Source organism: Eublepharis macularius, chromosome 2 (genome assembly GCF_028583425.1).
Source record: "Eublepharis macularius isolate TG4126 chromosome 2, MPM_Emac_v1.0, whole genome shotgun sequence".
NCBI classification, from domain to species: Eukaryota; Metazoa; Chordata; class Lepidosauria; order Squamata; family Eublepharidae; genus Eublepharis; species Eublepharis macularius.
Window position 1 is genome coordinate 136,885,366 of NC_072791.1, and position 20,067 is coordinate 136,905,432.

Consider the following 20,067-nt stretch of genomic DNA (forward strand, 5'->3'; position numbering starts at 1 on the left):
ACCACTGTCACTGTGGAGGGAAGTAACCATATAGTCAGCAGCAATTCCCACTTCATTTCTCCTGCTGTACCATTACCATAGCAGCATGGGATGGAGCCACAGGAGAGCAGCAACCATCCTATTCCTGTAGTAAAATTACCAACAATTAGGCAATGCACAAATTTGACCAAGAGTACAGGCCAGTCCTCACAGTCCTCTCTGCAGAGGGATGCCATATTCTTCAATCAACTCATTGTAACTTTCAGCAACTTCTGTCACAGGCTGGGGCAGCCATCATGGGAAGGCAGAGAGCACATAACCAAGTAAGCCCAGGTCGGGGTTTTGTGCATAACCATGGGAGTAGTTTTTTCTAAATTGTTCCTTCAGAATGAGCATATCCATGCTATATGCTTCTGGAAGGCAGCTGATTCTGGCAAGCACATCCTCCATGAAATTGGATCAGTGTACAGGAGACAGAGGACTGCTGTTCCCCACACATAAGCTCAAGTGAGGACTTTGCAATGGTAATCATGGATAAGTGATAACATTTGCAACTGGCCCATACAAAAAGGTTTTTTTCCTTTGGAATCAGTAGATAATCTTATGGTTATAAGACAATATATAAATAATGTAAACAACACTCTTCTCTGCTCTGGTTAGACCTCACTTGGAGTACTGGGCACTACAGTTTAAGAAGGATGTTAACAAGCTGGAATATATACAAAGGAGGCCAACAAAGATGGTGAGGGTCTGGAAACCAAGTTCTATGAGGAAAGGTTGAAAGAACTGGGTATGTTTAGCCTAGAGAGGAGGCAAATGAGTATTTGAAGGGCTGTTATACAGAGGATCAAGCAGAGTTGTTTTCTGTTGCCCCAGAGGGTCAGACCAGAAACAACTGGTTACAATTAAAGCAAAATAGTTATGCTAGACATTAGGAAGAAATTCCTGAAGAGCTGTTCCTCAGTGGAACAAGTTTTGTTGGAGGTGGTGGGCTCTCCATCTTTGGAGGTATTTAAGAAGAGGCTAGATGGCCACCTGACAGCAATGATGACTCTGTGACTCAATATGAATGTACACAGATCAAGAGAGAGATGCATGAAGGGATGAGTTGGTAGTTGGCTCGTGCCCCTTTCTTACATGCCCAAGGTAATGCTGATCACCGCTTTGGGGTCAGGAAGGGCAAAGAGCAGAGGTCACCGGAGGTTTCACTGGAGGGGGGAGGTAGTTGCAAATTTCCTGTGTTGTGCAAGGGTTGGACTAGATGACCCTTTAGATCTCTTCCAGCTCAGTGTTTCTAATGAAGGAAGGTGTCATGGCATAGACCAGTCTCACCAGATCTCAGAAGATAAGTAGAATTGGTACTGGGATGGGGGACCACCAAGGAAGACTCTGCAGAGGAAGGCAATGGAAAACCACCTCTGCTTCTCACTTGTCTTGACAGCCCCTTGCAGGGGTCACCAGAAGTTGATTGTGAGTGTGACTTGACAGCACACAGACATGTTTCTTGTTCAATAAATTAGGATTAAAATGCTTGTTTCAAGCTTCCAAGTCATAGAGACGTCTCCTTCAGAGACGAAAATGTGTGGGATAGTGATGGAATTAGAATAATTGTGCTGGGAGTGGAGCTACAAAAAACATGCAAAGGACAAAGAAGTTAATCTATATATGTTGCATTTGAAAATGTAACATTCAAGAGTATTTTTTCACCTGATTTTTTGAAAACATTGCTGTTTTCCAGGGTCATTCAAACAATTTGGTTTACAACCCAACAATAGTGTTCATCAGTGTTTAAAAAGGAGTTTTGATATGCTATATATTATTACAAAATAACTAAAATATATCTTTTCCTTTAGACAAAAGGAGTCACGAATGGCCTGATTTAGGTGAGTGTTTCTTCTCTTATAATTGGTGGTGGAGAGTGCCCTCAAGTCATAGCTGACTTATGGCAACCCCTAGTGGGGTTTTCATGGCAAGAGACTAACAGAGGTGGTTTGCCATTGCCTGCCTCTGCAACGCTTGTCTTTGTTGGAGGTCTCCCATCCAATTACTAACCAAGGCCAGCCCTGCTTAGTTTCTGATAACTAAGGAGATCAAGTTCACCTGGGCTATACCAGTCAGGGCCTCCTATATTTAGAACTTACAAAAACAGCCATCCTTACCAAACAGCATTAGTGAACAGAGAAATATACCCCTTTCCATTCCTTCTCTTTGCTGTTCCAAAATACCCTGGCCCTCTTTTGTCATCATATAACATGACAGGAAATCAACAGATGTCATGAGGGCTGGTAAGCAGTGAGAGCCAGCATGAGGGCTGGTAAGCAGTGAGACCCAGTTTGGTGTAGTGGTTAAGGGTGTGGGACTCTAATTTGGAGAGCCGGGTTTGATTCCCCACTCCTCTGTTTTTATCCAGCTGGGTGACCTTGGGCTAGTCACAGCTCTCAGGAGCTCTTTCAGCCCCACCCACCTCACAGGGTGTTTTGTTGTGGGGATAATAATGGCATACTTCATAAACCACTCTGAGTGCTCATTAAATTGTCCTGAAGAGCGGTATATAAATCGAATGTTGTTGTTATCTTGCCTATTTCAGATCTCTGAATCTGGAACACAAATTGGCTGTTTGTAAAACTGGAATAACAAATATAATTTAATTTTTAAAAATAAAACTGAAATAGACATGTACTCAAGAAATTGCCTTAACTTGCTTTTCTAGTAGTAGTGCTGGATCTAGTATAACCCATAAGCTTTTAACTGAGGGCCAAACTATACAAGATGACTTATGCGAGTTTGTGCAAGTGTTTAGAAGTACATGTACTCCAATGTGTCCATGTCGACTTTCCCCCAAGCTGAGCACATGTCCTCTAATTTCAGTCCATGCATATGTCCTGTAACTTTGTGTATCTGCATTTGTGTGTGTCCATGGTCATAATCAGTGAGTGCAGAGCGCCGATTTTAGTCTATATGGGGGGAGACAAGGAATGGTATCCCATGAAGCACCTTCTCGTTGCTCATACTCAAATCTTCCTCAGCAGTACAGAGCAAATTCAATACAATTTGGCCATTATGTCCAATGGAAAAAGCATTTCAGGGCTTTCCTGGGGCTGTGGGAGCCATTTTTGGACTGAATGTTACCAAATTGGCTGGGGCCCTGCTAACTGTCCTCTAATGACCCCCCCCCAGTTTCATAAAGATTGGTTTTTTGGGTGGGCTTCAGTTTGGTTCTGTTGGGCTGCCTGGTGTGTAGATTGTAATTGGAAGTGCACCTCTGACCATGGCAGCCTTGATCCATGTGTTTCTGCAGTGGGAGTCAGTTTTTCCCCACAAGAGAAACAAATGGGGTGGCTGGGGCACCTTCTTTGTGGGGCCATAAAATAGCTCCCCAGGGTCCAATCTCCCTGGAACTTGGGAGGTCTTTAGAGGACAGTTAGGAGTAGGTCTCTTGCGAATTCAGTGGATTTGCTTGCAAAATGCCACCCCAGCCCTCTAGAGAGCTCCCTTAGATAGCTTTCCTAGATAGCTCCCCTAGTTTCCCCCATAGGTTCTTCATGGAACTTGGGGGGTCTTTAAAGGACAGTCAGGAGTATGATCCTTGTAAATTTTGTAGATTTCTTTTTTTTTGAAATTTTTTTATTTTTTTTATTACCTACATTAACTAACAATACAGAGGGAAAGAAGGGGGGCAGGGGAAGGAAAGAAAAAAAAAACAGCAACATATAACAACACTACACTACAAATAATGCTTTCCCTTCATACTGCCATTATTAAAAAATTAAAACTTTGTAAGATATTGATGGAGTGGTTGACCTTGCAAAATACAGATTACAAATTACTTTGAAGTAAGAAGTGAATTCCATGGAACTTGTTTCACAATAATTATGAGACAAAAATCCTACAGCTTTTGGAGACAATTTTAGTACAAAAATTACATAGCCATTACCAGATTTGTACCCCATCTTTCCCCTCCATGAAGACCCATAGTAATATCTTACATTGTATTGTCGAAGGCTTTCACGGCCGGAGAACGATGGTTGTTGGGGGTTTTCCGGGCTGCCATGCCAAGACCACGGCAAGACAGCCCGGAAAACCCCCAACAATAACTTACATTGTTCACTTCTTCTCGATTTTATCCTTACAACAACTCTCTGTGGTAGGTTAGGCTGAGAGCATCTGACTGGCACAAAATCACCTAGCAAACTTCCATAGAAGAATGGAGAGTTGAATTTGGGCCTCCCAGGTCCTAGTATGACAATCTTAGGATGCTTAGGAACAGCAAGGAGACAAAATGGGGTCCTGCAGTTAGGAGAATAATTGACAGAAATCACTGCCCACTTTTAATAGTGTAATTATGTCAATGGGATGTGTGGTTGTATTTAGACCAATGTCATTTGATTGTTTGTTTTAAATATTTATTTCCCACTTTCCATCATTTTACTCGCAAGAGGGTTCCAAGAGAATATAGATAACACATCTCCTACCTTTCATGTTTGTATCAGCTTCTTGCATATCATATCTTTTTTGTTCCCTATGCACCACAGAACATCTTACACACTCTCACATTTATTATTTCTGGAAACATTGTGGAAAATAATTATTGAAACATATTAGCATCATATTCAGGCACGTCTAAAATATAAACGTTTTGCTATTTTCTAGAATTCTATTCAGAAGAGTCAAGAAGTCTGGAGAATGTGAATCATCGGTCAGGTATTTCGGCCTTAGTTTTAGTAAAAACAACAAATAAACTTGAGAACAGTTTCCTTGTACTCCTGATGTACTAGTATCATAGTACTTTATGATTAAAACTTTACAACTGTGTGGATACCTTATGATTAAAAGAAACAAATGAAAATGAAATTTCCAATCCAAATTCCACACCAAGAAAAGCTGGATTCTGTGGCCCATATAAATTATGCACATTGAGAATTTATATACAGTCTTTTGCATAATTTATTGTGGCTTTGGTAGTCATGAGGTTTGGGTATGCAATATGGAAGCCATTACCTCCAATAAACACACTACCAGAAATCTCATCCAGCCATTCTGCTGCTTCTGAAATTTCAGGGAGCATTTTTCAGGCTTGTATTCACAGCCAAGAGAGCTGGAAAATAAAAGTAGGTTTTTTGGAAGCTGAGTTCTGTACTCAGGGCCATACTCTGTAAATTTTCTGCATTCCCATGTACTGTATGCTCATGGAATCCTGGCATACATGCAACCCCGGCATGCGATTCCACTTAACTGAAAACATGTGAAACCATCACTTTGGTCTTGTTTTATTTCTGACTGCTAAATTTATAACAGACTGCCACTTTGGAGCTTTTTATCTCTGCTGCTTTCTAACAGATTATTGCTGTTTCTGCAATTGCTTTTATTCTGCCACTGTCTGTGGTTTTACATCTTCAGGGCATTTTAAGAATCTGTTTCATAATTTTATTATGTTTTAATTTACACTGCATTGGGTGCTAAAAAGCAAACTATAAATCCTCCAAGTAAATAAATAAAATAGGCACCTGTCCCAGATTTGAGTACAGTCGTTTAAAATATCAATAGATTTAAATAATAGTTTTGTGAAATATGTGTTTTTAGCCCCCTTCCCCATCAGTTCCAGCAGTAACAAAGGGAAGCCCACCATTTATGGAAAAAAGAAGCTTGTTCAAATTTATGTAATTTTCAGACAACATAGATGAGAGAAATCAATGTAAGTGAAGGTCAGGATCAGGATGGCAGGATCTGCCTCCAGACAGAGGCCTGTATATGGATCTCTGCATGCAGTCAGGAAACATGAAAAAGCAATGTTTCAGTCACAGGAAGGAAAGCCTGCACATGTTGATTCTACACATATCTTCCAATGAACATGCATTAGGAGCATTCATTGTACCCATGTGTATTGCCTGGAAAGGACTCTGTTCCTGACTACCTGTCCAATATCTACCACAATCTTTATCTTTAAAGTTCTTCAGAGGTTTGTTCAATTCTTTATCTCACTGCCCTCATCATCCAGTATATTTCTGCTTGTGAAACTGTACTCCTGCACCTTAATCTGAGGGCCAAGCTACAAGTGACGAATGACACAGGTTGAACACTTGTCAGCTTCCCTCAAGTTTTGATGGGAAATGTAGGCATCCTGGTCTTGAAGCTTGGCTCTCCGACTGCTGTCCAATGGACTTTTCAACTGTCACTTGTCCTACATTCCGCCAAGCTGCCTACATTTCCCATCAAAACTTGAGGGAAGCTGACAAGTGTCCAATCTGTATCATTCGTCACTTGTAGTTTGGCCCTCAGTGACCTGAAGGTGTTAATTCCAGACATGTAGCTGTGAAGCAGCAAAATAAATCAGGAGTTCAGCGGCACCTTAGAAACTAACAGCAGTTATTCCACTATAAAATATCATGAATCAGAGTTCACTTCACCGATGAAGTGAGTTCTCACTCACAAAAGCTTATGTGGGAATAAATTCTTGTTTTATTTCAAAGGTTTTGGACTCTGTCCATTTTTCCTTGCTGCTTGATGCCTAAAAATCCCTCTCAGAACACACTTCTCCATTTTTCCTCCCTCCATTCTTCTTCCCTCATTTCAACCCACTTGTTTCATGATGCCATTGGTTTACCTCCGATTCCTCATCCCCAGCCAAAGTAAAGCCTAATCTTGGCCTCTGTGCCCTGATTGTTGGCCCTCCAGGGCACCTGGTTAGCCAGTGGGTGAGACATGATGATGGACTAGATGGACCACCACTATGATCCAGTAGGGTTTTTTTTTTAGTTATTATTTGTTCAAATTCATCTCTTGCTACCCCTGGCTTGTTATAACCCTTCTCCCCTCCCCCTGCTGAAATTTACATAGTAAACTTTTGGGGGCAGAAGTCTGAGGTTTATTTGTTTGGGGTTTGGTTGATTTGTGTTTATATGAGATTGGAATGTGCCAGGTATGCTAAAGGCACTATGTAAGTCATCCACTGATTAACAAATAAAAGAACGGTCTCCTTGTTGGTTCCAGTGAGTTTCCCTTTCAGCTGTTCTTCTATGAATTCTTTAAATTGCATTGTAAATTTGAGGGAATCTAAAAAGAAGTTTGGATTTTTTTCACAAGGCCATTTGCTGTGAATGGAAACTCCATCCTGAGAATTCCAATAGGCACACAGAAATTTCTTGTGTGTGCTTTTTGCTCATAAATTTGAAGTACAATTTGATTCACACCACAAAGAATTAAGAAGAGGAAACCGTCACTTGATTTAAACAGCTATTGCAAAATGAAGTATATACACAACAGCATTTAAGGAGGTTGCTATACAGTCATTAAAGCCCATCAGAATCTTAGTGTTTTTTTGCTTTCATTCTTTCTTTAAGCTGCAAACAAGGGATTTTGTTCCACCTGGGGCAATGGGCATATCTCAACTTTTGATAAACACCTGTATGAGTTCTCTGGGACTTGCAATTACATCTTTGCCAGTGAGTGTGACACTGTTTCCCCTGACTTCAACATCCAGTTCCGCCGTGGTCAGAAAAAAAAAATCACAAGAATCATCATTGAGATGAGAACTGTTGTCATCATAGTTGAAAATAGTATTATATCAATGAAAGATGTTGGGTAAGTGTCCAAAGGAAAAACAGTTTGTATTAATTATATCTTAACTGCATAGGTTGTGTGTGTGTGTGTGTGTCTGTATGTGAGTGAGTGAGTGAGTGAGTGAGTGAGTGAGTGAGTGAGTGAGTGAGTGAGTGAGTGAGAGAGAGAGAGAGAGAGAGAGAGAGAGAGAAAGAGAGAGGGTGGGTGGGTGGGTGGAAGGGGTGGGGTGGGGATCTGGCAATAATTAAATTTGCAATGTCAACATAGGGCTGCTGTTAGAGAGAATTCAGTAGCAGCAACAGGTGATAGATTCAGTTGGCCCTTTCTTCATGTTGACAATTTTTTAGATTTTTTAAAGATTTTGTTTTAGTCTTTTTTGTTGTATTTGATATTTTTGTGTAGTTTTATGTTTTATATAGTAATCTGCCTTGAGTCCCTTGGGGAAAAGGTGGGTCAGAAATGCTTTAAATGAATAAATAATTTCATATCTGGCCACTTCTAAAACACCAGCATTACTGACTATTTGGGGTATGATTCAAGATGCTGGTCAGTAAGCCTCTGAATACCATTGCCAGGAGGTGACTTCAGGAGAAGGCCATGGCTTATATGCCACAGAGTTGGCCACTGTTCACCACAGTTGCCTGGTACAGATGACACCCACACACACTGGTTGACTCACCATGCTGGGAGGGAGAGTGGTCACGAGTGCTCCAGGCTCACCCCCATCCACTGTATGATTGCCTGGTTGTCTGCATTGTGACTGCATGAAGGAAGTAGCCATGTGCACATCCCATTCTTGTGATGGTCAACATTTGGAAAGCAGAATCACTGATTATGAGGGAGTATGCACACAGCCACATCCTCTACACAGTCACACTCTGCAGACGACCAGGCAATTGTATGGAGGTAGGGGGCAGGGCCACTATGTTTTTGCCTGCTTTCCCTTCCCACTGTTGGTTTAGCAAAAACAGTAATTCAACAGATATTAAACAGAAATAAATAAGACAAGTGGGGGACTCTCAAAGACTTGCAGGAGGTATCTTATTTTCCCTCGTCCACTATTTCTTCTTTCCCTTTCATGGTAGCTCCCATACCCTTGTCCTGCTTCCATCTCTCTTTCCCACCCACCAGCCAACCAAATGTTGTCTGCTTCCCACCCCCATTATCAGCTTTCCTCTTCTCCTTTCCCAGCAGCTTCTACCTATGGCCCAGTCGTGCAGTGTCAGAGGGTAAGCCAGGCTCTGTTGCTTAGTAGGGAATCTGCAAGGATTTATTGGGAAGGGCATCTCTGTATGAGAGTATGATCACCATCTGCTCTGGACTCAGCACTCACACACCCCTCCAAGGCCTCCCTGCTGCCCAGGTACCCACTGCAGCTGTGCTTGTCTCACCTGATGCAGCACTAGAAATTGGGAGCAAGCCAAACTCAGGCAGGCAGCTGGAGCCAATTGCCTGCATGCTGCACAGGCACATGGTAGTGATCTGGCTACAGCATGGGGCCTCCTCCATGGCCAATGAAAGGCCCATGCAATGGCTCAGTCACTGGGTTGCAGTCCAGCCTAGCTCACAGGGCTGAGCATATCTATGCCCTACTATGCCTTAGGCAGGGCACAGCGATGCTGCAGTTGGAGGAGGTGGACTCTGAGTCTCACCCAGCCTACAGCCCCAGGGGCCCCACGGGATGCAGAGGGCAGGAAGAGCCCCAGGAAGGGGGTGCGGCTTACTCTATATAGGGCTATGTCCTCTGGTCCTGTATTAGCCAGTGTCTTGGGGATAGGGCTAGAGGGCTAGATATAAAAGGGTGACTCCGCATTCAGACCAAGAAGAATTCTGGATGTGTTGCAGCTCAGGGCAAGGTGCATGTGAGAGAGAGGGAAGAAGGAAGGAAACACCCAAGCAGCCTTTCAGGGAGGCAGTAGAGGCCTTGAGTGATGTAACCTTAGCCCACCCCCTCCTTATCTGAGGCCTGAAGGAACTCCAGGAGAGGTCTACCAGATAGCAGAGGGACACTGAGACCCTCGCCACCAAATAGCCTCACTTTCTCCTGTGTCCTCTTCCACGCACAATTTCCTCTTTCCCTCTTCCTGGAAACTAACATATCCTTGCCTTTCTCTTCCTCATTGTCTCCTTCCCATCTACCAATCAACCAACTTTTTCACACACACCCCTTCAGCTATATTTATTATTTATTTACTTCGTTAATACCCTGGCTTTCTTTCCAATGGGGCCCAAAGCAGCTTACTCTAACACTACAACACTTCTGAAGAAGTGAACTGTGACTCATGAAAGCTCATACCCTACCACAAATGTTGTTAGTCTTATAGGTGGTACTGGAATCTTGCTCTTTTATACTACTACAATGCTGGCTTTTGCTGCTGTTGAGCAATAGCAAGCAACCAGGCCTGGATGAGTCATGCAAGTCAGGTGGTTGCTGGTAAACTTGGTTTCTCTCAAAGGCCAGAACAGCCCTGGAAATGGCCATGTCCCCTCCCCTTGCCTTTTACTGACAGAAACCAAGTCTTGAAGGCTTGCTAGGCAACCACAATACTGTTGTGGTTGCCTAGCAATAGCCTCTAAGGACATCCATATCCTTTTAATATTTTGGGAGGAGTTAACCCCCTATGTATATACGTATGTATGTATGTATTTAAATTAGGGATCCCGTTACCCCTGTGGGGGCGGGGATCACCCACTTCCACCCTCCACCCACCACCACCACTTACTGGCTGGCGGCGGGGGGAACATGCGGAAACTGGCCTCCCAGACACACTCCCAAGTGGCGCAACGACATCACTTCTCTGGAGTAGTGTTATTGCGCCACCCCAAGAGCACTCCCACACTTTGCAGAAAGCCAATTTAGACTCCAAACAGTGAGCCTGTTTGGATCCCAAATCAGCCCACTGCGAAGCATGTGCACACCGCTGCGATTTCGATGCTATGGCCCCTTTGATACAACCCAAGACTGAATTAGCCTTTTTGCCACCGCATCACACTGACTGCTCATATTTAGTTTACAGTCTACTCTTACCCTAAGATCCCTTTCACATATATTACTGCCCAGAAGTGTGTCCCCCGCCCAGTATTTGTGCTTCCCATTTTTGTGGCCCAGATGTAATACTGTGCACTTGTCTTTGTTGAATTGCATCCTATTCACAGCTGCCCACTTCTCCAGAGTATTCAGGTCTTGTTGAATTTTAATTCTATCTTCTTGGGTGTTTGCTACTCCTCCCAATTTGGTATCATCAGCAAATTTAATGAGCAGTCCTTCTTCATCCAGATCATTGATAAAAATATTGAAAAGTACTGGGTCCAAAACCAAGCTCTGCGGCACCCCACTGGACACCTCCCTCCAATCTGATGAAACGCTGTTGACCACCACTCTTTGTTTGTTGTTCATTGCCATCCACGAACAGGGACTCACAAACAACCACCAGCATGGCCCTGTTCATGAACATGTTCGTGGTTGGCTATTTGTGGGGGCCAGCAGGCTCTCCTCCAGCCATCATCCAAGTTTGGTCAAGATCCCTACTGCAGAACTCCCAGAAACCTGACCTGAGCAGGCACCAGGAAAGGTACCAATAATAAATAATAGCTTGGCCCAGAGCCTGGCAGCAGCCCTAGAACTTGAAGGGGTAGATCCCTATCCCACCACACACAAAGAAAATTCAAGCTCCAATGCACTCTTTCTATCAAAATGCCAACAGCAACTGTCTCTCCCTCTCCACTGTCTGCAAACTAAGCCAGAGCTGGGAGCCCCCCTCCCCGCTGTTCTTTGCTCCCTTGTAACAAATTTGGAACTTCACACTTGAAAGGAAGACCTGCCTATCAAGCTAAATTGAGCTTAGGTTGGGGTTTCCAGGGCAACAGCAGGAGTTCAGACAAAGTTCAGACAAACCCTGCCTAAGTTGCCAAGGGAATTGATTGCAGGTGCCAGACTGTCTGGCTTGATGAACAGCAACGAACGAGGCTTGCAATGACCACCTGTTCGTTTAGAATGGGGCCTCACAAACAGCTTGTTCGCGAACAGCAGATTGGGCTGTTCATGGCTTTTTTTTTTGTTCCTATTGCTGTTCGTGCCCATCTCTAGTCATGAATAGCTTCAAAGCTCATAACCAGCACCTTGAATTGATCCTAAAAGTAGACTCGCAGCCAATGCAGTTGTTCCCAGAGGCTAGATTTTAGCTTTTTCTGCAAGGTTTTCAGGAAGATATGTCTTGTCTGTTCATCATGACTTCAGTCTCCCAATTTAAGTATCCACAGAATTGGCCAAGTTGAGAATTGGATATACTGATGTATTCTATACATTTTATTTTATTCTTTGTTTTCATCTGTAGGGGGTTTAGGTGGGGAAAGGGGATTGTGTAGGCTTTCTCTACTATTTGTTTCTATTTTAATAATACATTTTAAAATTGCAAAATAAATACCACAGATCCCTACTTTAATTCCATTGACTGCATACAAGGGCCCTCAGAAGATGAGAGCATTATGCTATGTGACATGGTATAATAGCTAAGCCTCCTCAACTGATGAATAAGTTCCTATTCAGTGAAAGCACTGGGTTTGTCTTAAAATATTATGCTTATACAATTCCTTGGTATATCTAAGATTATGCTTCTCCTTCTTACTACTACAATAGTCTAATCAGCCTGCCATATTCCAAAAATGGAATTCAGATTGCACCTTTTGGATACAACATCCGTCTGTCGGCCAAGCTACAAGAGATTGAATTTGAAGTTTTTTGGAACAATTATGACTACCTCATGGCAAGTGGCATCTTGATTTTACCTAGTGATCATATTTTTGAAATCTAAAAATTCTACATCTACTCTAAAAATCTTCTTTTGCACTTGTTCTCTGCTTTGACTGAATGATGGTATCATGGAGGCATAATGAAGTAAAAGATAGTGATTTTTAACATACACTTGTTATTGGTTGAGTTACTGCACTTCACGTACACAAATACTGACGTAGGCTGCAGGTCAACATGAGAAACTGCAGGTACTAAATACAAAACCAGTTTCCAATATGACAGAGGGATCAGCTGTTGAAAGGAAAATTACTTTTGATTGGACTTGATGATCTGTTTGTATCCCTTCACAGATAATTAACTATGGTATTATAATAATTTTAGAGACTGCACTAAAATTTGCTTCCCACAATTTACTTCCCAAATGTGGATGCTGTTCTCCTAAGGAAAAACAACTTCTATAGAGGAGGGATTTAGATTAGAGAAATCGAAGGGCAGATGCTTAATCCTTCCCTGGCCTGCCACTTTTCCTCTGCAGCTCTCCTCTCTTGAGCTACTTCCTTCCCACAGATACTTAAGCTTCCAAAGGAGTATTTCTGAAGGTTAAAGGTAGGAGTAGCAGGAGAGCAGTCATAGGTGGGGGAAGAGTTAAGCATCCTCACCTCCTTTTTTTCCACTCCAAATCACTCCATAAGCTGCTTTTCCCTATAAGAAGTAACCATTGGTATTTTGATACATGCATTCACATGTTCCATGCAATTTCCCCAGATCAGCATTCTGCTGGTTAGAAGCCCACTGTTGCCATGAATTCTGCAGGTGGCTTTGGGTAAGCCAGTCCTCTCAGCCCCAGCTCCCCAGCTGTATTGTGGGAATAATAATAACACTGACTGTTCACTGCTCTGAGTGTGGCATTAATCGGTCTACAAGAGAGGTATATATGCACAGTTATTATTGTTATTATCACTTTATGGGTTTTGTTATTTGTTGAGCCTATTTTGAAGAACAGCAAGCTAGAAATCAAATAATCATGAGAAAGAATTGATTGTCCCTTGTTATTGCAACTTGATGACAGAATGTAGTGGTCGTTGAGGATGGCAATCAGGTGTATACTCCCTCACCTGCCCTTACTCCTGTCCATCCAACTCTGTTAACCCATGATTGTCTCTGGTATAGTTAGTGATCACAGCCGTTGCTTCAATTGCAGGAATTATTAATCTGGAAGATCCTAAAGCCCCTGTCTTTCCCTGAGCAATATCCCCTTTTAGGCAAAAACATTTCAGTTTCTCACCTGATATTTCAGAAATAGCACATGTAGATCATTCAAGTCAGGAATACAATTCATGGAGATGCAAACATTTTACTAAGTATATTGCTATGATAATAGTAGTGACTGTTGACCCACCTTGTGTGCATTTCCCATGATAAAAATAGCAGCATTATATACCAGTGTGTCCACAAAGACATGACTGGACAAATGACAATGGAACATTTCACTAACACAGGTCAAATCCACATTCACCCATTACCCGCATGTTTATCGGATATTTTCCGTTTGCCTCCAATCCATGATTTTTTCCTCTTCGTTCACATTCCTGCTTCCAATCTGTCTTTCTCGCGCGTCCCTCTGGTCACACAGCTGCTCGAAAACCGCTTTTTTGGGCGGGACCTTTTTTTTCGCCCATTTTTTTTATTTTTTTGAGTGCACTTTTCCGTTATTTCGATCTTGCCTTATAAAGAAACATCATTGAAGATAATGATGCCTCTCTTTCCCCCACTGACAGTACTGATGGCTCTCTCCCGTTTCTTTTTTGGAAATTTGGAAGCATGTGGGAAGCTTTCGTGGGCATTTCCTATGCAGGACAGTTCAGTGCCTGAATTTTACTGAAGTTTCACTTCCTTGGAGTGTCATTATTTCGATATTTTGTAATTTCGATATTACAGTAATATAAAATAAAAAAATAAAAAACAGTTAAAAAGGAAGTTTCGCGAGTCCATTCTGAGGATGGATTCACCCCAAAATGATTTTTCAAACTACCAGATTTGATTCAGAAACAGCATAATCAATAAATCCAATGCTATGAAGTCAAAAACAGTCTTTTGCAGACTATGGAGCACTTGCAAGTTGAATCAGCCAATAGGAACTCTCGGAACGGCCAGAGAGACAGGAAGGGGGGTGGTTTTTAAAAAAACCATGTAAATTGCGCATTGGCCTGTTCACGGCCACTGTGAAACTCCCATTGAAAACCTGTGACCACATATTCGGGAGAAATGCGAATGAAATGCGTCTGTTTAATGAGGTAATGTGACTGGCACTCGGGATTGCGTGGGGAATGCGGGGAACATGCAACTTAGAATGAGTAATGTGGATTTGACCACAGTCATTTTCTAATTAATTTGTTTTTATTTTCCTAGGTTTCAATTGAGGAAAAGTACATGGGGAAAACATGTGGACTGTGTGGGAACTATGATGGACAAGAACTAAATGAATTTCTGAGTGAAGGTAAGTTTGTGGCCCCAAAATTACTATCAAGGTATGGGTTTCATGATGTCTCAAGGAATACTATATTAAACCATAAGAAATTCTTCAATTCTTCAAATCAATAAGATAAAGTGAATACCATCCTAGCATTTTAACTATCCCCATACAATACATTCACATACACAATAGTAAAATCACATGTTCTTATTTCCAATCAGCAGGGCTGACTGAACAGTTGCCAAGGGGTAACAATCCCTGGGAGCAGCAACCACTACCACTGGAATATGTGGCTGTTGGTGGTAGCAGCTACCAACATTAGACTCAGCAAACCATACTGTACTAATCTATACTTTTGTAACTTTGTGGGTCGACTACTATAACATGCTGTACTTTGGGTAGCCCCTGAAAACAACCCTTGAAAACAATTTCCTGCAACCCACACATATATTTTTGTATGAAAACCAAGTCTGTAATGCAACAAAATCCTTGGTGGACCCTATGACAAAACAGTCATATTGAAAGTCTTGAAATTCAGAGGTCTTTTTACTTGTGCTCATTACTGACAAGCTCAATTTAATTTATACCTCAATTAATAGGCCAACTACTGGATCCATACAAATATGCTGCCTTACAAAAAATGGATGATCCTACTGAGATCTGCCCATTTGAGCAGATGACAGTTTCTAACGTTCCTCGCAAGAAATATGTATGTACTATCTTACTTTTTTGGATTTGTATGGAGAATTTATTTATTTGTTCAAGTTACATTGTGCTTTATCCCATGAGCTGCAAGCAACTTACAGTCGTTTTTCCAAATCCATTTCCATCTCCAAAAGGTTCAGAATCTAATTAATTTGTAATAATTTATAACTGTCAACTTCAATATAAAGCTGGGGACCAAAGCTGAGTCTTAGATGTGCTGTGAATAGTGTCTCTGGCACTCTGCCCAGAAAGTAGATGAATCTTTTTTTCCAGGACCTGAGATGCCCCTCCTCTACAGCGGCAATATCAACTATTATTACCGTTGAACAATGAGTGCTTGAGAAGAGGGATATGCATACCTAAATTTCCAAGATGAAAATATACCTGAAAAAAACTTTTCTGATCATTCTCAGTATTTACAGAAATGAAATTACAAAATTCTTTGGCACGATGGGAAAAAATTGGTGGAATAGGGACTCTTTATGGGGGTCTGAAGAAGGTGTTTTTACAGCAAATGGCACAAAACTAGCAGGTAGCCAAGTCCACCCTTTCCTCTAAAGAGTCACCAAGGTATAAGGGAATTGGAAAAAGGGGTCAGATTTTACAGATCCCTAAACAAGGTTTCCCCGCCATCCTGGTCTCCATTGTTTTCTATGGGGGGATAGGGGACCATTCCAGGGGTTGGAGCAGTTGTTTGTAGAGCAACTAGCACAAAAATACAAGTCCCCTCTCTTTGCTAAAGTCCCTTCAAGTTTAAAGAGTACTGAACAAAGGGGTCTGCTTTCCCCAGCCACCTGGGTCATCATTGTTTTCTTATTGGACAGTAAAGGGAAGGATGGCAAAAGCATAATTTCCCAGAGGGGTGGTTAATAAATTTTGTGAGGACCCTAGTTCATTTCAAAAGTTCAATTTTCTTTTCTAGTTTTTCTACACATGTTAAAACTGCAGTCATTCTTTTCCCCTGATAATCTCAAGAAAATCCAGTAGAAATATTACAATTAAATCTGATGCCTTTTATAGCATCAGTCAAATGTGTGTGTGTGTATTGGCCTACAACATATAAACAATATAAAACTGGAGTATAACATAAAAATGGCCAAAAAAATGCTGTAAAACAAACAAAATAGAAAATTGCCAAATAAGTGGCCCTATTTGAACTGGTCTTCCTGTTTGTGCATGAAAATTAAAAGAAATAAAAATACATGTATATTTGCACATCCATCCTTTCCAGCTGGCTTCATGTCAACTTGGCTCAAGAACTGTAAACTTAAGATGGGAGGGATAGCTTAACTTGACTGGACTGTGTGTGTGTATCCACACAAGCATCCCCTTTCCCCCCTTAATTTTAAGCACTAATGGACAAATGCATACTGCATTACAGCATCCATACACATGATCAGAGATGGGCACGAACAGAAAAAAAATTAACATGATGTTCATTGTTCATTGCCATCCACGAACAGGGATTCATGAACAACCATGAACATGGCCCTGTTCACAAACATGTTTGTGGTTGGCTGTTCTTGGGGGCCAGCAGGCTCTCCTCCAACCATCATCCAAGTTAGGTCAAGATCCCTACTGCACCACTCTCAGATATCTGACCTGAGCAGGCCCCAGGAAAGGTACCAATAATAAATAATAGCTTGGCCCAGAGCCTGGCAGCAGCCCTGGAACTTGAAGGGGTAGATCCCTATCCCACCACACACAAAGAAAATTCAAGCTCCAATGCACTCTTTCTATCAAAATGCCAACAGCAACTGTCTCTCCCTCTCCACTGTCTGCAAATTAAGCCAGAGCTGGGCGCCCCCTCCCCGCTGTTCTTTGCTCCCTTGTAACAAATTTGGAGCTCCACACTTGAAGGGAAGACCTGCCTATCAAGCTAAATTGAGCTTAGGTTGGGGTTTCCAGGGCAACAGCAGGAGTTCAGACAAAGTTCAGACAATCCCTGCCTATGTTGCCAAGGAAATTGATTGCAGGTGCCAGACTGTCTGGCTTGACGAACAGCAATGAACGAGGCTTGCAACGACCACCTGTTCGTTTAGAATGGGGCCTCATGAACAGCTTGTTCGCGAACAGCAGATTGGGCTGTTTGTGGCTTTTTTTTGTTCCTATTGCTATTCATGCCAATCTCTACAAATGATCCTCTCTATTTGCACTTGTCCCATTCAAGATTATCCCTGCACAGTGAGCATGAAAGCAGTTAGAAACTAATGCTACCACGATGTATTGTCGAAGGCTTTCACGGCCGGAGAACGATGGTTGTTGGGGGTTTTCCGGGCTGTATTGCCGTGGTCTTGGCATTGTAGTTCCTGACGTTTCGCCAGCAGCTGTGGCTGGCATCTTCAGAGGTGGTAATGCTACCACCTCCACCAATATCATTCCTGATGATGATAGAAAGTGTCCTCAAGTCATAGATGACTCATGACAACTCCTGCTGGAGTTTTTATGGCAGCAGATGTTCAGAGGTGGCTTGCCATCACCTGCCTCTGATATCATCCCTACTCCATACATAAAATGGCATTGGTGATAAGAATACACTGTTTGACAGCCTACTTTGAGTATTATTTGTATTCCATAGAGGAAGCCACAAATATCCCTATGCTAGTGACAAGTTGCCAGCACAGTTCAGTGTGTGACATAATCACAGCCTGTCCCAAAATAAACCACTTAAACTGCTTTCCTTTCTTTTCTAGGCCAGAATCTGCACCCAGCTTCTAAACAATGTATCTTCATCATGCAATATCTCAAGGAAAGGATTTGTCATCCGTTGCCAACTCGATTTGCAACACTGCAGAAATCCAGGACAGATAAATTGTACTTGTGCTACCCTTTCAGAATACTCCAGGCAGTGTGCCATGTCCCATCAGCAAGTGTCTGATTGGAGGAGCAGTAACTTTTGCCGTGAGTTGTAATTTGCAATGCTCTAGATCATAGTTGAGCTTAAACTACACAATGACCAAAAAATAATTCTCAACATACATTTCATGTAAGAAAGCTGCAACAAATAGTTTGGGTTGTTGTGAATAGTGATCTTTTAGCATATACTGTCATTTAAAAGGGGAAAGTCATCAGTCACAGAAACTAATGAGAATATGAGTGAAGTATTCTCCTCTATCAAATTTCTCGAGAGTACATGTGAAGTTGCCTCAAACTGAGCAGTAAACCATTAGCCTATCAAGGTCACTATTGTCTATATTCTGACTGGCAACATTCCAGGTTCTCAAGCGGCGCAGAGAGCAATCTAAACTCCCCTCTGTCTGGAGATCAGGGGGTGGGGCCACCGGCCATGTGACCATTTTCAAGAGGTTCCGGAACTCCGTTCCCCTGTGTTCCCCCTGAAAAAAAGCCCTGGCTATCTCTATTTCTTGTTACTTGGAAACTTCCCCTCCTTGCTAATGAAATTGTGGGCAAACATTTTATCATACCTTAACTGAAATTAATAGGTGTGGATCTGATAAAATTACCTCAGGAGCTTTATAAGTCCATAGACCACCAGCTTGAGATGTGCATTTGGATATTTCTGGTCCAAATATAAATCCAAAAAAACTTATTATTTTTCTGATATATCAGGAGTCTGGATAGTAAGAATTTTCAGGATACTGGTAAATGGTCTCCAAAAGTCTGGAAATATTTGGATCCAGAGCCAACTTTTTTAAGGCTCCTCAACTGTATTGTGAGGACAATAATAATAACAGAAGTTCACTGCTCTTGGGAAGGGGCACAGGGGAACCAAATGCTTTCCAAGCTGCACCCAGCCAGGGCATTAAAAGAGGGTACCTGGCTTGAAACAAAGATTTGGAAGTCTAAAATGCCAGAATGTCTCTACCTATAGGTTTCGGGGAAAGCCTCTTTGATCTGCCCTTCGACTGGCCCAGGAGGTGAGCAAACAGAGATAACAAAATCCCTTGGTACAGAGGAGAAGCTCTCTTTGACTGATTTCATCTGGAAGCAGAAGGAGTGCAATGTTACAATAAGTCCAATGCTTTACAAACAAAATGTGACGAACTCTCTAACCCATTCTGTGTTACAGCTTTAAAAACATGTCCAGCTAACCAAATCTACAAAGAATGTGGTTCACCCTGTCTTAAAACGTGTTCAAACCCAGAATACAGCTGTGCTAGCTACTGTACATACGGCTGTTTCTGTCCAGAAGGTAAGGGAACACAATTACTTTTTCTAGACTTTTTCTAGGTGCCTTCTCATCTTTCATACTCTGTGAATTCAGGATCATTTAAAATGCCTGCATTTTATTTGCTTTTCCCTGTTTTCATCTCTTGACAGGTACAGTTCTGGATGACATTTCAAGAAATCGAACATGTGTTCCTATTGAGCAGTGCCCATGTACATTGAATGGTGAAAAATATTATCCTGGTGATGTCATGAAAGCAACATGTAGAACCTGGTAAACAGTGGGAGATGTAGATTAAAAGAAGATGTGAAGGAAGTGGTCAACTGTTAGAAAACCTGGCAGCAATATTTGCCTAATTTCTCGAAATCAATAATTAAAATCACTGTAACGTTTCTCAGCTCCTTACTTTATATGGGTGGTGGGGGGAGGTTAACATTTTGTTGCTAGGAGATAGTACATTGTGGATAACGTGGT

At 42.0% G+C, this 20,067-nt stretch overlaps 1 protein-coding gene across 1 annotated transcript in view; it reads left to right on the forward strand.

Annotated features, from left to right (window-relative positions):
• Positions 1–20,067, forward strand: part of MUC6 (mucin 6, oligomeric mucus/gel-forming) — a 70,477-nt gene that overhangs the window by 13,395 nt on the left and 37,015 nt on the right. Inside the window, exons 3-9 of the mRNA XM_054970007.1 lie at positions 7,317–7,557; positions 12,173–12,299; positions 14,696–14,783; positions 15,359–15,468; positions 18,158–18,365; positions 19,495–19,617; positions 19,746–19,866. Of these exons, the coding sequence (XP_054825982.1) occupies positions 7,317–7,557; positions 12,173–12,299; positions 14,696–14,783; positions 15,359–15,468; positions 18,158–18,365; positions 19,495–19,617; positions 19,746–19,866 (1,018 nt within the window). The remainder of the gene's footprint in view (positions 1–7,316; positions 7,558–12,172; positions 12,300–14,695; positions 14,784–15,358; positions 15,469–18,157; positions 18,366–19,494; positions 19,618–19,745; positions 19,867–20,067) is intronic.